The sequence below is a fragment of the Trachypithecus francoisi genome, unplaced genomic scaffold (genome assembly GCF_009764315.1).
Source record: "Trachypithecus francoisi isolate TF-2019V2 unplaced genomic scaffold, Tfra_2.0 Lachesis_group2, whole genome shotgun sequence".
Classification (NCBI taxonomy): domain Eukaryota; kingdom Metazoa; phylum Chordata; class Mammalia; order Primates; family Cercopithecidae; genus Trachypithecus; species Trachypithecus francoisi.
This window is the reverse complement of record NW_022681465.1, coordinates 155182463-155200912: the sequence shown is the minus strand read 5'-3', so window position 1 is coordinate 155200912 and position 18450 is coordinate 155182463. Positions and strand designations below refer to the sequence as shown.

At 43.6% G+C, this 18450-nt stretch overlaps 1 protein-coding gene across 2 annotated transcripts in view; it reads right to left on the bottom strand.

The window, feature by feature from the left end:
- Positions 1-18450, bottom strand: part of SPOCK1 (SPARC (osteonectin), cwcv and kazal like domains proteoglycan 1) — a 540425-nt gene that overhangs the window by 135292 nt on the left and 386683 nt on the right. For both annotated transcript variants that reach the window (XM_033181134.1, XM_033181135.1), the window contains one exon: positions 3620-3746. In XM_033181134.1, the coding sequence (XP_033037025.1) occupies positions 3620-3746 (127 nt within the window). The remainder of the gene's footprint in view (positions 1-3619; positions 3747-18450) is intronic.

The following is an 18450-nucleotide window of genomic DNA, read 5'->3' as shown; positions in this document are numbered from 1 at the left end:
ATAAGGAGTCATTGTAAAGGGGTCTCCTCAATCCTAATCCTGACTCTCAAGCAAGTTATTAAGTACCTGTAAGCAGGCAACCTTCCCATATCCAAAAAGTCAACTTTCCTGCCCAAACTACCAGGAGGCTTTGACCAGCGAACATTTCCAGAGCTATTCTCTGGGCAACTGACAGCATTTCTGCCATGTCTGACAGGTTACCACTGCTCTTTGCAGCTCAAGGTTCACAGGGAGCTGGCATTTTAAGCTCCTTCTGTGAATGAGAGACAGAGGTCAGTGAGCAGGTTTGTACCGGGGTTTGATGTACAACACGCCACTTGCCCAAACAGTCCTGAGCACTCAGACATCTCATGGCTCATCTCCAGTCTCAGGCTGAGGATCAGTTTGCTCCAGAGCTGGAAGGAATAATTTGAACACCACAAACAGGATCTTCACAAAGAGAGAAACATTGCAAGGAGCTGCTAAGTCTCTGCCAGAGCCCCAGGTTGGGTTTTCAGTTAAGCAGTTTGGCCCAGGATAGGGATGGCTTGTTTTTTTCTATTGCAAAGCTCTCTCCACCCCATTGACTCAAATCCAAGTTGAGTTATGTGTACTGGAATCTCCCCATTTCTTCTCAGCTAGACTCTTTTTTGGCTCCTCTCTTGGTAATGATGTTTTCTGAGCAGCCACTATGTACCGCACCCCATGCCTGAGCAGCCACTACAAATGGTCTCTGCCCCTGGGATCTCACATTCTTAAGGCAATTACAATACCAAGCATCCCTCAAGCCTGGAATTGCCAGATCATCTTCTCACCTTCCAGGCTGGCTAAGTGTCCCTGCTTAGACGGCTTCGATATCCTCCCTCTCTTCCTCATCTCGTGTCTCTCCACAGGGGCATCCTCACGGTTCTTCAAACACCTCACACTGCCTTACTGCACTGGCCCGTGCTATTTTCTCTATCTGGAACATTCTACTCCTCCACTTTCAGTTTAAAGGACACCCCCTCAGAGACAGCGTCCTGGATCACCATCCCCTATAAAGCAAGTCTCTCCAACCTCTGTCTCAGAACTGTGCTTTGTAGCACTTACTAAAATTTGAAATTACATATTTGTTTGCTTGGTTACCTATTTCTGTGTCCCCTACCAGATGGTAACCTCCAAGTGAGCAGGAATGGTGCCTCTCTTAGTCCCTTACTGCCCCTACCCCATATTTTGCACAGTGTGTACAACAACTGCAAGTATTCAATAAGAGCTGCTGAACGAATCAATGAAAGATTCTTTCTGTGATGAGTGACCTGGAGCAAAAGGGGGCAGGCTCTGGAGGGCCCTGTTAGTAACAATAGAGCCTAAGGTCAGTTCTAGTAGCAAGGGAGAGCTTGCCAAGCATTTTTAGCACAGGAGACACATAGACTTTTATTACAAAAATTCCCCCTCTTCGGATATGTGGAAATGGACTTTGGGGTAGCAGGGCAGACTGGAGGCAGGGAGACCTATTAGAAGGGTCCTATAAACACTGACATCTTCGCTACTAAAAGTGTGGCCTGTGGACCAGCAGCTTGGCTATCACCTGGGAAACTGCTAGAAGTGCAGATGTCAGACTCCATCATCTCAGAAGCTGCATTTTAACAGCATCTCCAGATGACTGTTTACACACCTAGCATCTGCACCCTAAGGGAAAGGCAGTGATGGCCTGATCTGCCTTTGGCAATGGGGGGTAGAAATGACTTATCAATGTCCCCTTTAAATTCACCATTCCAGATATGGCTGGAGTGTCAAAAGCAAGTCCTATTACTACAAACTATCAAAAATGTTGAGTCTATTAGTGGCTAAAAAGAGTAAGGGGATAGGGAAGTGTGGGTTTAATTGAGCTGAGATGGGCTATGGCTATTGAGAAAGGCTATAATCTTAGACAAATAATTTCTAACTCACAGCACAGGTCTGGAGTTAGAGAGTTAAGGATTCCTGAGTCTGGCCATGAAGAAGAGCCAACTCTTTTATTCCCACTATATTATAAATTTCCCCAGCACCTAGTACAGTGCCTGTACTAGGTGGAATGGCTAGGTAGAAATGGCTCAAATGTCTGTTGAATGAACCAAGGAACCAATCAAACAATGAATACGCTATTGAATCCTAAAGCAGATTCCATGGGTCTGAGTACAAGCCAGACATATGTATTTTTCCACTTTCCTGTTTGTAGGAAACACACTTTTCTTCTCCTTTGTTAGAACAAGGTGAACACCTGGGAGGATAAAACTCAACTATTAGTGGACAAAATCCTAAGGATATATGACCCATGCATCACAAAATCAGTAGGGAAAAGTGGTCACAGCCTCTAAATAACCCTGATGAGTCTCTGAGGACAGCAAGCAGTGAGGATCATTGTGGGCCTGTAACATCTCCACGGTGTGAGGGTCAAGGTGGTGAGGGGATCACAGGGAATAGAAGTTGCCAACTGTCTATGCAGTGGGAGCATGGCGACGAGGAGGTCCCAGCAGAAAGGCCCAAGAACCATCACCACGATGTCCCCTACAGCAACTCTCTTTAGTCACGGACTCTACTCTGCAAGTTAAACCTTACACAGAAAAACAGGAAGACATATGAAAATGGTGTAGCTCTGGCTGGAGGAGATGGGAAGGGCAAGAGCTCTACTTCCATCCACCATGTCTTACAGAAAACCTTGACACACGCACCCATATGCTGGCTCCTTTGTGCCTACCACAGTGTTGAGACCCTCAGAGGGTGGTTGTAGGATATGAAAATGAAGAAACAAAGTCCCACCAATTCTACGGTTTCCCTTTAGTTCATTATCCTGGTAAAACAGTACCCATTCTCAAACACAAATGGCCATACTTCACCCAAAGAGAGTTCCAAGAACAAATTATCACCTCCTTTCTCTACTTCCATAACCCCTGCCTCCCTGCCTGTAAATCCTATTATTAGAGCTTAGGTGAAATGCCCCTCTAGAAGAGGCTTGTCCTCATCCTTCCAATAGAAACAAAGCCTTTCCTCATCCCTCCAATAAATATAAATAGACATATTTGATCCCAGCCCCTTTTTCTATGAAATCATTTTCTTTTGGTTGGTTTGAGTTAAAATGACCTGTCACACACTTGTCCCTACCCCCATTAGTCTGTGAATCCCTGAGGCACCCCCTTAGAAAAGAACAGTGCCTTATTTGGGGCCTGTGCAGGGCAGATGCATTCAAGATGTGCAGTAAGTGTGGATTAGGTACACTGGCATCACACCCCTTCCTTCCGCTGCACCGGCACCATGCAGCATCCTGAGCCTCCCTTACCAGTTTACTCCCCATCAGCCGAGCTATGTGACTTGCCTCTTTTGAACAGCTGGCTATCCCACCTTCTCCAGGAAGCTTGCCTAGATTAACTTCAGGATCACACGCCACTCTCAGAACCATCCTTTCTTCTTACCCTTCAACCAGCCCAGTTACACAGGATAGAATATTTTTATTTTGCTTGTCTCCACGGCCAGAGAACATCTCTGAGTCTGTTCATGCAGCAGCTTCTGAAGGGCAAGGCCCGGAGCCCACCACACTTCCCAAGCCCCAGTTTTGGCACAGAGACATGTTAGAACAAGCTGACATGAAGTATTTTTGATGACAAAAAAAGACAAGAAAGCCAACCTTGGATGTGTAGGAGTGGCCATCCGAGCCGCAGACCATGGCTGACTGTGCCACGGGACAGGGCTTGCACTTGACCAAATTCGAAGGTCCAACCCAGTGTTTGTGGGCCACGTTCCCCTTCTTTTGCCTAAAGATGAGGAAAAAAAGGGGATAAATTAGTTGAAGTTCCAGATGCTATGGGTCTTTCCTCTAGGTTCCCAGAATAAAAGGACTACCTAACCAGGCCGAGGGATCCTGAGGGCCTTAGCCAGCACTTCCATTTGCTCCAACTCATTGATAGGAAGCAGAGGATTTTGTCCCAGAAGCACAGATTCAACAAACCAGATGGACTGAGGAGAACAATGGAGCCATTGAAAACATGACTACTGACATGGGAAGATTTTTACAACACACAGAAAAAACAACAGTGAGGGAATATGGCTTAATCAGCCCCAATACCATATGTGGCATATCACAGATGCCCAGAGAACAGCACCCCAAAGTCTGAGACTCTCCTGGGGCTCACAGGCAGCCTTTGGTGTGGATGACGCACAGGCATCTCAATGAGTGCTTTAGACAAAAGCACACCTCCAAACAAAACTGAAGGACTTTATCACAGCTATAGAAAACTATCTCTGGATATATTTTAAAGCAATTTCAGTCCAGCTTCCAATTTGCCATTTGATAGAGGCTCTGAGGTGATGTCACTTTCAACTGTTAAAATAATCAGAATTCTACTCTTTCATTCCAGCTCAAGTTTCCCCCCATTCTAACCTTTGTCATAATGATAAACGATGCTATTAGGATGGCTTATGTCCACGAAAGGAACCCCATCACTATATCATAAACCACTGAAATAAAGGCCTGCAGTTACTGCCACCCTGCTTCTCTTAGCCAAAGTTATTCTCCCAGCAAACCACTTGGAGCGACTCCCAGGGCCTGGGGCCGAGTTTTGGTTGAAGGATACCGGTCTCTGGATGGCCCATCAATCAGGCAATTACTGTGCCTTTGACATGTTTGGCACTGGCCTTCCTACGTGATGGTTAGTGCTTGGGCTCTGGAGTCAGAAAGTACAAGTTCAAATCTCAGCTCTGTCATTCACTCACAGTGCAACCTTGGCAAGGTATTTAATGGTACAAATCTCAGTTTCCTCATTAGTAAAATGAAGGAAAATAGAATTGACTTCAAGTGGATGTTATGAAGATTAAATGAGCTGATGTACCTGAAGTACTCAGCAGAGTGCCTGCAAAATAGGAAGCAGTCAAAACGGTAGCCATTACTACCATTATTACTTGCCCCCACAGGTAGGGGTATGAAGGATGAAATTACCAAACCATAGAAATGTGATTAATCCTCAGTCCCCAGGCTTGAAATAGCATTTTATTTTCAAAAAAATTCATGGAAGGGGAAGAAGGAAATATTTTCTACCAGGTGTGGAATGAATCTCCAGTCCTCGGGAATTCATGTTTGGTATCTAGGGTAACCTACCCTCTTCCAAATGAAGGAAAGTAAGCAAGAAAGATGCATAAAGCCAAGAGCACTGTTAATTTGGTTCTTACTCTAATTCAAATGTACTCTAGCAATTTGGGGGAGGCAGGAGGAGGAAAAAGGTCTGTCTGGGGAACAATCTTTGAAGGTGATATCAGAGAGGATCAATAGGTACCCACAGCACAGCACATGGGGCCCCCAGAGATCCTAGGCTGGGCAGGCCACAGGGCTGAGCCTGTCTAACTACAGAACCAGAGGAGAAAGTCTTATGAGTGTCCCTTGAAATCACCTTGCTTGTTTTACTTGCTTGTCTTACTAGTGGGGGAAATGGAAACTCAATGAGAGCCAGAGTCTTGCCTGAAGTGATGGAGCTGATCAGTAGCTAGACTTGGGATGGCATCCACGCAGCTGTAGAGAGTGTCCAGGGATGTGTCTCTCTTCTTTTAGCGCATCTCAGCCCAACCTAGATTACCAGCTTGAAAATTCTTTGAGGGCACCCATATGTGTGTCATTTGGGGTCTTCTCTCCAACACCTCACTGTTTTCACAGCTGCTGCTCACCTTGGCTTTGCCCTCTGGGATTTTTTAAAGTCTATTATTTCCATTTATAAATTACATGGACATGAGGTTTCCTATTATCCTTCATCAAACACACATTACTCTTTCAGGATTTGTTCTAGGCTACTGGTAAAGTGATGGTGGGTGGGACTCCTTGTGGTGAATGAGTGGGCTGTCAGCATGGGGTTAATCTTAGGGTATATGATTCCTTCAGTAGAACACGAGACATTTATCATCATTCACACAGCAGATTGTCTGACACTGATAATGAATCAGCAAATGCAGGAATAAGTTCTGGCATCTGGCAGCCCTGCCCCTGGGTCAGTCCCCAGTGTGCATGTCTACAGCTGAAGCAATTCTTGTTATGAGTTCCCAGAAAAGGGCTATAAAGTCCAAAGAGTGGGCGGATTTGCTGCAGCAGACATAACCATGTACAATGATGCCCTAGAGGAAAAAAAGCCTGAGGGAGCTTAGTCAAAGTCAGGGGAGGAAGACGTAAACACTGAACAAATGGCTTTGAAGAAAAGATGGAACCAGCTATTAATCACCAGTTAATGACAAATCATCTTTATCACTGGACCTGAACTTCACCATTAAAGTAAATTCATTAAGGGGAGGCAAGGAGGTAAGGCTGATTGGTGCCTATCAGAGGGCCTGGTGCATCCCGAATGCTATCCCTGTGGGGTGGTGGGGAGGGGGTCCCTATGTGCTGACCACTGCAGTGGTATCTCAACAGTTAATCGCAAAATCACAGAATGTCAGAACCAGAAAACACCTTAAAACTGCTCTACTTCAACAACCTTATTTTCTAGGTGAGGAACCAGAGACAGGAGAGGAAGTGACTTTCCCAGTGTCACCGAGAAATAGGGTGAAGTTACACCATCTATATTTGTTGAATGGAAGTTGTTCAGGAAACCTGCATCAATCTGGGACTATTTTCATCCCCTGTTTTGGCATCTGTACTTTCATTACCCATGCTTCAGTTTTATAAGTAATACTCCTTTGAAACATTGTTCCTGGCTCTATACCTGCAGAGGAGCAAGCTGGACGTACTTGATATCACGTGGTTATGAATTATGCCCAGGTAAACCCACCTTTGACTTCTCCTAGGACACCTTGGGGGCTCTGGGCACAAAGGCCAAGCCATTCTGAATGCTCTCAATTCTAATGAAACAAGAATACCTGTTAGATGGGGGCAAATTCAGCTGTTGTTTACCTCCACAAGGTAGGACTCTAGTGGAGATGGCACATGATTCTGAAGTCTCTTTCCAGAGGCCAAGTATGTAAAGTTATGTACAAGTATATGTGAGCCCAAGGAAGTAGAACTTCCCTGGCTATTGTGTATTTTAATCCCCACAATTCAGTGCAAATCATAAAAAATAACTAACCCAGTCAAGGCAAGGGACTAAGATTTTTAACTCGAGATATTTCCATTCTTGAGTCAATGAAGAGTGAAATCCAATGAAGGTATCTTGATGAGATTGCTATGCCCAATGTCACAGTTATTTGTCAGTTGGGGTGACACAACAATTTAGTCTGAGCAGCAGGTTCTGTCAGCCTTCTCATTGGCCAGTGAACCCTAAATCTACCCCAGCCCAGCTGGTACCAAGGGGCAGCCACATCTCCTGCAGGCTGATGGCACCACACACAAAATTCCAACCCTCAAGCCCTCCACGATGGCAAGAAGACAGATAATCAATAGATCACTGGCATTTCTCGTTCCTTTTTGTTCAACTGTGTATTCTCCATCTTTTTTTAAAAGTATACTCAAATTCCCAGCATTATGTTTGTGAAGTAGAGGAATGATTCTTAGGTACAAATCTGATCATGTGATTCTCATGCTTAAAACTGCCATCTTCAGCCGGGTACAGTGGCTCATGCCTAAAATCCTAGCACTTTGGGAGGCTGAGGCGGGTGGATCGCCTGAGGTCAGGAGTTCGAGACCAGCCTGGCCGACACAGTGAAACCCTGTCTCTACTAAAAATACAAAAAATTAGCCGGGTGTGGTGGTGGGCGCCTGTAATCCCAGCTACTCGGGAGGCTGAGACAGGAGAATCACTTGAACCCGGCAGGCAGAGGTTGCAGTGAGCCAAGATCATACCACTGCACTCCAGCCTGGGCAACAAGAACGAAACTCTGTCTCAAAAAAAAAAAAAAGAAAAAAGAAAAAAAAGTCTCTATCTTCTCCCTACCTCCTAGGGCATAGTCTACACTCCAAGCTTGAGAATTAAACTGTCCCAGCCCACCTTCACAGGCTCCCTGTCTGCCTGCTCCCCTCCCCAACACACACATGCACACTGACCACGACCAACACCAATTTTTGCTCCAGCCACTCTCAGCTGTTTCCCAGAGCCAGTTCTTTCCCATGTGCCATCATGTGGGTTTTCCTTGACCCACATTTCTCCCCTCATCCACCTTTCTCCGCAGCTTGCCTAAAATATCAGTTTCCCAGGAAGCCTCCTAGGCCCCTCCATAGGCAGGTAGGCTGCACTCCCACTCCATCAAAGCCTTGTGACCACTTCTGATTGGGCTCTTTAATTTCCAAGCAAGCACCTTGATTTAACTTGACAAAAGGTTAACAGGTTATTATTATTCCAACAGGACATGGGGCATACCCAGGCTAAAAGCCTGGGAAGCCCATGCTGGATACCTCCCTCTTCCTGCTCACACCAGTTTTCCCTACCATGCAGTCCTATTAAGTTCTATCTCCAGCCAGCCATATCTAACACTTAAGTGTCTCTTCCATGTGTCACACAAATTCAAGTCTATACGACTGGACAATTATTTTTCATCTGCATAACAATGTCTATTCCTTGTTCAAGCTTCAAATCCGTTGCTTTCTGTGAAGTCTTGCTGACCCTGTAAACTTCATCCCAAGTAGTTAACCATGACATTGTTTTTCCAACATTATAACCTGTTCAGTCCCAACTGTGGCATTCACTACAATGTGAAAGTTTTTTGTGTGTCTTTCTTCCTCAATATACTATGTACTCCTTAAGGGAGGTGACTGGGCCTTAATCATGTTGGTGCTTCTGGTACTTAGAAATATGGGCAACACTTGGCACATGATCCTACTCAGTCAATAAGTGAACATATTGTTTTGGACCTTTAGAACGTTCTCCTTTTATTTCTGGAAAATGTTAGCACTATGGCAAAGACAAAAATGGTGTGTTATTTTAAGCAACAAGAATTCAACAGGCTCTTGTTTCCAGAAATCCTAATTCAGACTATGAAAAAAAAAAAATTCAGCAAAAAAACCCACAAAACTCTAGAAACAACTGAGAAATGGGTGGAGGGAGCTCCCCTGTGCATCAGTGGACTAAGGATTCCCACACTCTTCTGTCTAGAAGTCAGACAGTTTCCAAAGCTGCGTGAGGGCCTCTGATGATGTGGTTCCAAATTGTCAGCAGATATTAATCTTCAGGATTCAGAAATGATAAATCAGAATGCTGAAATCACGTTTTTCTATATTTCTCACAATATTTTATGTGTTTTTTTTATACAAGCAAGAAATACTAAGTTTAGTAGTATTTATAAAGACATGCAGCCTAGAGCAAAAATTCAAACACTGGAAACTATTATCCAGCATTATTGGGTAGTACTCAATTAACATAACATTTGGATCTTCTAACAAGTTAACAGTACTGCCCAGAATCACACATTGATATTGTCAAATTGAAGACTTACTTTGCTATGAAACAATTCTTTGGAACCCCACTCAGAGGATTTTTATAAAATACACTATTGAAACAAATCTATTCACATTCATCTTATTTATAAGAACAACTCTCCATGAGTGGCTGACAGGACTATAAGCACTCTCTTTTAAGATGGCAACAGCTACAAGCGAGACGGACTGCCCATGTCATAAACCCTCTCTTCAAGGTGCTCCTGTCCTGGTTCCTGGGAATATCAACCTTAACCTTCAACTCCATACCTCAGTGTTTCCCACTCTTGCTTTAGACTGGACCCCACTAAGATGTCCCCACCCTCACCAACCCACAACCTGCTACCTCCCCCACAGGTGACACCAAGGGAGTCCTTGATGACATCAATGTGACCCAGCCTTTCACTTGACCATGGCATAATGGGACCACAGCCAGGCCCCACAGCAAGCAGGTGGCAAGACAGAGTAATTTTTTTTGGCAATAAATACATGTACAGGTGTAAATTTCCTGACATAATCCTGCTGAATGAAATTCAACAATCTGTGTCAAAAATATTTTAATAATGGGGAAAGTAGCTGCTAAAAACATGAGAATTGCTGACTTTTTCTTTCAGTCACTGAAGGAGGGCCATTCATTTTACTCAGTACACTCTGCCATCTACCATGTTTGTATAACTTTAGATAAAACTGTTTTTGCTCTGCATATGAACAGCTGCTGAAGGAGTAAAGCAATTCCAGATACTGAAGACCAGCAGCAGCACTCCACTTGTTTCATGTGGCTACTACATGCCGGTCTAATTGCTCTGAATGCATCTCCCTGATTCCTCACACATAGCAGCTACTCTGAGGGTAAATGCTATTAATAACCCCATTTTACAGACTCCACTTGTTTCATGTGGCTACTACATGCCGGTCTAATTGCTCTGAATGCATCTCCCTGATTCCTCACACATAGCAGCTACTCTGAGGGTAAATGCTATTAATACCCCATTTTACAGACTCCACTTGTTTCATGTGGCTACTACATGCCGGTCTAATTGCTCTGAATGCATCTCCCTGATTCCTCACACATAGCAGCTACTCTGAGGGTAAATGCTATTAATAACCCCATTTTACAGATGGGAAAAAATGAGGCTTACATAACCAGTCCTAGTAACTGGACCTTCTTTTCTGTCCTGTCTTTGTTCTCTTATCACATCTCTAAGACAGAGCCCTATCAGCTCAAAGGGATGAAGAACCCACCAGAGAACGATCCCTCTCCAATAATAAGAGTGTTCCCTGGCACAGAAGGATTACATGCATTTTACTTTCATGTTACTATCAAATTGCCTATTCAGAAATAATATTGAATTTGTTTGCCAAATCAAAACTAATTGCTTCTAAAGCAGATAGTTAACAGAGTGGCTATTTTGAACCAGAGACAAAATAATGAATGTTAATTGAAATGAAAAACATGTTAACCATTGAAATAATCTGTCATGTAAAATGATGCTGTAATTCCTCTGTTGTTAGGGTTATTTGAGTCATTATGCTAAGTCATAAAATTACACAGGAAGAGCATAATGGCCTGTGTCATTTACAAATGAAAGAGATTCCCACGAGAGATATTTTCCATCGTGGGGTATGTGGGCTCACGTCTCCCTCCTGTTCCAAATGAAGAAGATCCCAGACACAAGATCATGTCCAAAGAGTCCAGTTTTCCTAACAAGGCAAAGAGAACTGAAGAGAGTGACTCCTGTGCGCCTGAAGGTATCCCAAGTGCTACTGGGCACGCAATGGTGCAAAAGACTTGCTGTTTACAGAGGCTTGAAATTTAAAAGGACAAATATGTAATAATAAAAATAACAGCAGCTAAACATTTATTGCGGCCTTATTATGCCGCTGCTGCTAATGCTGTTACTATTACCCATAATAGTTCACATAACATGTGTCCAGCTCCTATAATGTACCAGGCATTGTTTCAAGCCCTTTATGTGATCTGTCCATCTCCTCCTCCCAACATTCCCAAGAGGGAGAAAAATCAACAAAGAACATGAGAATCTGTTAGGGAGGGGGTGAGTTGGGGAGATTTCATGGGAAAGCAGACCTGGGGCGATGGGAAGGACCCGTACTCACAAGATGAACCCCCAACATCAGGGTGGAGAGCATCCATTGATTCAAGCTGGGAGGTCAACCACAGGAATGCCAGCACATTTATGTGCTTCACCCCATCTTGCTTGGCCCAGATAACGAGAGTCAGGGTCACCACACATCCAGGTCAAGACGTGCTCATATCAGGAGAGACAAGCAGGCCCCAGAAGAAGTAGAGAGCCATCATCCCAGGGCATGCTTCCCAAACCAGCCCCAAGCCAGGTTTCTCAAGCACCTTCAAAACTCCTAGGAAAAGTGCACATTTAAAAAGTCTTAGGGCATAATCAGGCCCACCAGAAGGATACGTGCCTGGTATGCATGCAATTCCAAAAGCATGAACATCTCTCTGGTGTACCCGAATGTCAAACTCTAGACTGTGGTTCATTTCAACTTGGGACTCCATGATGTATCTCTTACCTGGACTGCATAATGGCCAAGGCAGCTGAGGAGAATCTAGTCTTCATAGATGAGAGGACTGAACAGCCTCAAATGAGAATTTCCAAAAACACTTTATGTGTAGGTGCAAATAAATTGAAAATGAGTAAAGAGGCACACACCAAATGTGTAACACACCCTCAAGTAAAGCAGGATTGAGGACATGAAACAGAACTGCTGCTTTGTTACTCTATATGCCTTTCTGTTGCTCAATTCTCTTACGACCGTGTATCGCAGACCTAAATTGTTCAAAATCTAAAAAGGAAATGCATTTTCAGAATTTCAGAAGACACACGTGCTGCTGGACTCACACCTGTCCGCCAGTCTCACATTTCTATAGCAATGCTTAAAGAAGCCAACATTGTCACAATCAAAGAAAGATCTCCCAAGTGCAGGAAGGAGGCTGAAGAAAGGAGTTCACCTAGATAAAAGCTTCCTGACTGTCCTCAAAAGTTCAGTGGAGATGAAGAGATGAGATCAATCCTATCTGAATTAAATTTCCACCTTAATGTTTTGAGGACTTGTTTAAGCAAAGCTATCAAAGCTGAAGGTATAAACAATCCAAATGTGTTAGGATACTACAAAGTCTTTACTTTTTCAACAAACACTTATTAATTACCTATAATGTGCCAGAAATTGAGCAACAAATTCAAAGATACTGCTAGCACTGCATTAAATATACGTCCCATAACATACATTAAATGGGATGATTATTAAGCATAATGATCATATTTAATTTCTCTGAACAGCTAAATTTACTCAGAAAAGGTGTTACCTTAACTATTTTTGTTCTTATTCTTATTTTGAGACATTAAAGATCACAGACTGCTAACTTTTCCAACAAAATATTTATATGGCAAGACATTTGCTATTAATTTCAGGAATCCCACAAGCCAGGCTATATTTAAATATGCCAGGAGCAAATTATGTGGCCAATGGGAAAACAGTAAGAAGAAAATGAACTTGCCAGATCACAATCCACATCTCTGGTGTTTCACACATTTTGGAACATTACTTGAATCAACGTTTCCCTATAAGTGAAACCACATTTTTATATCATATATTTAAATATATAATATGTATTATTATATATTATATATAACATTATTCTATATTACATATAGTGACATTAATTATATACTATATACAATTATATATTATATATTTGATTTCATATATATTTATAAAATAGGGATACTAGTATTCCTGGACATTATATACGTGTGTGTGTGTGTGTATATGTATTTTACATACATATATAAAATAGAAATACTAATATCCTTATTATCCCTATTATTATATTGTATAAATATTTAGTTTCAAATATATATGATATATAATTATTATATATAATTATTAGTATGTAATTATATGTAATATATAATACTATGTTATTATATAATGTATTATGTGTGTGTGTGTGTGTATGTGTGTGTGTATATATATATATGATGTTCAAGGACACTAGTCAAACCTACTTCCAGCATTAAACTCACAATATCCTCTGTGTTTCCTGACCAGATCATGAAGACTAACAGGGTGATGTGACCAGGTAAAGTCCACTAACTGGGATGAGACTGCAGTCTGCACTTGCCGTTAAGAGAGTGACAGAGCATAGCCAGTAACACTAAGGGTGTCTGTAAGGCAGACACCAGTGGGGTTTTACCTCAAAGTTCAGTTGTTGAACAAGCAAGGCCCCTGGGACCTGCATACAAATGCAGTTTACACGCATACACACACCCACACACACACAGGCACTCTCAGGCTCTGACTAAAATTCTGCTTTGCTAAGGAAAAGTGCCAAGCAGCAGTTTAATTGCAAGCTATTAGGGAAATGTAAATGAACAGTTGAGCTTTTTTTTATTCCCTTAGGATAACAGTGATGTACTCTGTTTTAAAAATCCATTTCTTACTAACAAGGGTCAGAAAAGAAATTGTTCCTTTTGTCCACTGACCTTTGGCATTTGGGTTTGATGTATTGTTTTGCTGCTTTTCTTTTTTCATTGGCCCAGTAAAGAGAGGTCCATCTCTATCCCTGAGACCTTAGAGGAAATCTTTAGTAATGGACACACTAATTGGAAAAAAGCAAATACTCATCAAGCAAACCCAGGGTTGAGAACTTCATTTGGTATCTCCTTCCTGAGCATTCATAATCCTGCTTCTTCACATGAGGAGCCAGACCAGCTGGGGAAGCACAGATTCCAGCTAATTGTAGGCTCAGGTGTGCATACAAAGGCTGGTGCAAGCATATGTAATTCCACTGTCAGCTTCACTGTTCTAATCTTGGAAAACACTTGCTTACATTCCTTGAGGGCAGTTAATTATCATGGGATGTGCCCATAGGAGAGAAAACACCTGTCATTGTTTTCTGGTCACCAGCAGCAAAGCCCCCTGTTCTGGGAGGGCTGCGTGTGATCTCTCTTAAGACGGAGCAAGTCAGTAAAATGAAGCAGAAGTGTCTTCAGGGACATGATGCCAAGACAGACACAGAGACAGGCTAGATCCTGATCGAGACATGGCATTTGAGGAGCTTAGGCTGAACACCATTCCCCATAAGACATTAGTGGTGGGTCATCCACAAAAGTGCTACAGGAGGCTGGTACAGACAGATCCACATCATTACTTATCCCCTGCTTCAGAAGTTTTTTCAGTCAGTGTCGGAGGAGAGTAGACGGAGCCCCGGAGAAGCTCCTTCTCTCCTATGTGGCCCTTGCTGGTAGGACATTCTCTGGATTGGTAGTCAAGAACTCTGGCTAGCTCCCCAGGCCTTGTGTTTTCACCAACACTTGTCTTCTGCCAGTATGCCCCATCCCTGCCCAAGGGTGAACTCAAGTAGTAGCCCTCTCTGAGAAGGTCTCAGATAGCCTCCACCTCCACACACATTTGCCCTGTATTCCCAGCCACTCATACAAAGCTGTTTATCACTGGCCACTTTGGGCAATACAGCTGGGTACTCAACTGCCCCTCATGTAGAGACAAGATGCTCAAAACTGTCAGCACAGGGAGTGGTAAGCCAATGTGTCCCAATGCTATTCCACAGCAGAACCAGATAGAACCGATTCTACCTGGACTGTGTTGAAGTTATCAAGAAAAAGCCTTTTGACTCGACCTAAGGAAGATAACTCAAACATCACATAAGAACAGTCCACACAGGAAAGCTGCCTCAGAAAGTTGGTAGGGAGGCTCCCAGTACTGCCAGAGTTCAAGCAGAAATCATCTAGAGGAAGGGGATGTTTCCATTTATTTCACCTTGTCATCACTGAACATCCTGAATCACACTGAACATCCCTGTATATAAACCTGTGTGTGAATGTCTATTTACTTCCATGAGATAGATCCACCAAAGTGGAATCAAAGCATCAAGGAGGTCAAGATACCCACCAGAAATGTTACACCAATTTGCATCCCCAATGTCAGCACCCTGAAGGAGCACGACTTCATGACCCCAAGCCTCCGCTCTGCCTATTTCCACCAGGTATTGCTCTGAGAACCAACCACTCTGATGCAAAGGATTTGGAAATACCACCAAAGATCTGTAGGTAATCACAGAACCATAAAGAGCAACAAGCCAACTTTCCCGCGTAACACAAGATGAAGAAAATGGTGCAAGGAGAAACTGCTCAAGTTGGAGACCAGGTAGACTGGAGGGAAATCACATATTTCAATTAGTTTGCAGCATATTTCAATTAGTTTGTAGGTGTATCCCGGGCTCCCACATGGCAGAAAGCAGCAGCTGTGGGTCTGAGCCCCTCTCAGGGTTGAGCAGCTCACCACCCAGCCCCTCTTCTCTGCTTCTCCCCAGGACAGAAAGTGAACCCATGAGGATGCTGCCTGCTGCTTCCCCAGGCTTATTTCTGGCTGTGTGGGCAACACAGGCCTCAGGCAGCCTTGCTGCCTCCTATTCTGAAGGGCAACATGGGTGAATCCTGTGGACCAAAGGGAGAGGAATCAGACCTCAGAGAGAAGAGATTCTGGAGCCTACAAGCCTCATGGCTGAGGCAGTCCTTAAGGATACACCTAGGCCAGGCATGGAAGAGCCTCGGGACTCAGGAGCAGTGAAGAGCCATGCAGGCCCTCATTGAGACGGTCAGCAGCGTGGACACTCAATACCCGTCTCTCTCCTTTTTTACTTCCTTAAGGCAGAACCAAGGCCATTCTGCAGCACTCTGAAGAACACAGAACTGCAGCTCTGAGAGACTCCTGGGGTCAATGAGATGGATGACATCCTCTCACCACTAAGGCCAAGCCTGTAGCTGCAGAGGAGAGTTGACTTTAGATGTGTGTAGTCACTTGGCACAGAGAGAGGAAGGCAAAGAGACGAGGCCCTAAATAAGCAGGCTACCAGGTTGGGCAGGGTGCAGAGTCTAGGTATGTTGCTCTTTCTCAAGAACAGGGCCACTTTCACAGCAGATTGACACATTACCTCCAGTTTCCCTGGGGAGTTTCATAGACACATTTAGAGTATTTTCTGTGTACCCAGGAATGTGATAGGTTCTATGCAGCAAACAAAAGGAAATAGGATATACTCACTTCTCTCAATGGTATTAACAGCCCTAACTCTTATTCTAAGCATCACTTTGCAACTTGGCTGACCTAACACAGCTTCCATTAAGTGCACCAGCCTGGCCCTGCACCCCCAGCTCCTTTCTTGATTTAACTGATTCATTCATGCATTAAATATGCCATGAACACCTGCAGTGTGCCAAGGCCTGAGCTAGGCACAAGGGATACAAGAGTGAACTAGTCATACCCTCCTAGGGCTGATACTCCAGAGGGAATCTGGGCATTGTAAGTGAGTGGTAAGAGCAAAACAAGCAATGGAGTATTCATTCAGCCAGTAGAGAAAAGCAACAACTGCTGTAAATCAAATGTTTGTGTCTCCCCAAAAATCTGTATATCAAAATCCTAACCCCTAAGGTGATGGTATTAGGAGGTGGGGCCTTTGCGGGGGGTAATTAGGTCATTAACTCACCTCTCATAAAGGGATTAGTGCCCTTATAAAAGAGACCACAAAGAGCTGGCTAGCTGTTCCCACAATGTGAGGACACAGTGAAAAAACGTCCTAGTAACAAGGGACTTCACCAGACACAGAGTCTGCCAGTGCCTTGACCTGGAACTTCCTAGCCTTCAGAACTACGAGAAATAAATTTCTGTTGTTTATCAGTCAGTTTCTGGTATTTTTGCATAGCAGCCCCAAACACGATAAGATGAAAAATTGGTACTGAGAAGTGGGGTGCTGCAGTGACAAGTACCTAAAAATGAAAAGCAGCTTTGAAACAGGGCAACGGACAGAGGCTGAAAGAGTCTGAATGTGCATGTTGGAAAGAACCTACATTGTCATGAAAGGATTTTTATGGCTATTCTGGTGAGTGCCCAGAAAGAAAAGGAGAGACCTGTAGAGAAAGCTTTGATCACCTTAGAGAATACCTAAGTAATCCTGAACAGAATATTGGTAGAAATTGGACAGTAATATAGTTTGAGTATCTGTCCCCTCCAAATCTCATGTTGAAGTTTGATCCCCAATGTTGCAGGTGGAGTCTAATGGAAGGTGTTGGGTCATGGAGCAAATCTTTCATGAATGGCTAGCTGGGTGCCATTCTCACTGTAATGAGTGAGTGGTGAGTTCTTGCTTTTTTCATGTCCATGAGAAATCATTGTTAAAAAGAGCCTGGGACCTCCCTCCACTTTCTCTCTTGCTTTCACTCTTGCCATGTGATGCTGCACCCCTTTGCCTTTCACCATAAGTGGACGCTTCCCGAAGTCCTCATCAGAAGCAGATGCGGCACCATGCTTCTTGTACAGCCTGCAGAACCATGAGCCAAATATATCTCTTTTCTTTATAAATTACCCAACCTCAGGTATTCCTTTACAGCAACACAAACATACTAAGATAGCAAAGGTTATTCTGATGAGGACTCAGGCATAAATGAGGAATATATTATTAGAAACTACAGGAGGTCAGGCACAGTGGCTCACACCTGTAATCCCAGAACTTTGGCAGGCCAAGGTGGGTGGGTCACTTGAGGTCGGGAGTTCAAGATCAGCCTGACAGACATGGAGAAACCCCATCTCTATTAAAAATACAAAATGAGCTGGTCATGGTGTCGCATGCCTATAATCTAAGCTACTCAGGAGGCTGAGGCAGGAGAATCACTTGAACCTGGGAGGCGGAGGCTGCAGTGAGCTGAGATCGCACCACTGCACTCCAGCCTGGGCAACAAGAGCGAAACTCCATCTCAAAAAAAAAAAGAAGAAGAAGAAAGGCCACCTTTGTTAGAAAGTGGAAGAAACTTGGCTGAATTGTATTCATGTCCTAGTGTCTGTGGAAGGTAGAATTTGCAAACAATTAAACTGGGTATTTGGCTGAGGAAATATCTAAGCACAGTGTTCAAGAAGTGGCCTGGCTCCTCCTGATTGCTTTTAGTAAAATGACTCAAAGATGATATTGTTCATGAACAGGGAGGCAGAACTTAAGGATTTAGAAAGCTCTCGGCCTATTCATGTTGTAAAGAATGAGAAAACATGTTCTGGAGAGAATGCTAAGGATCTGGTAAAGTGACAATGTATAAAGGAGA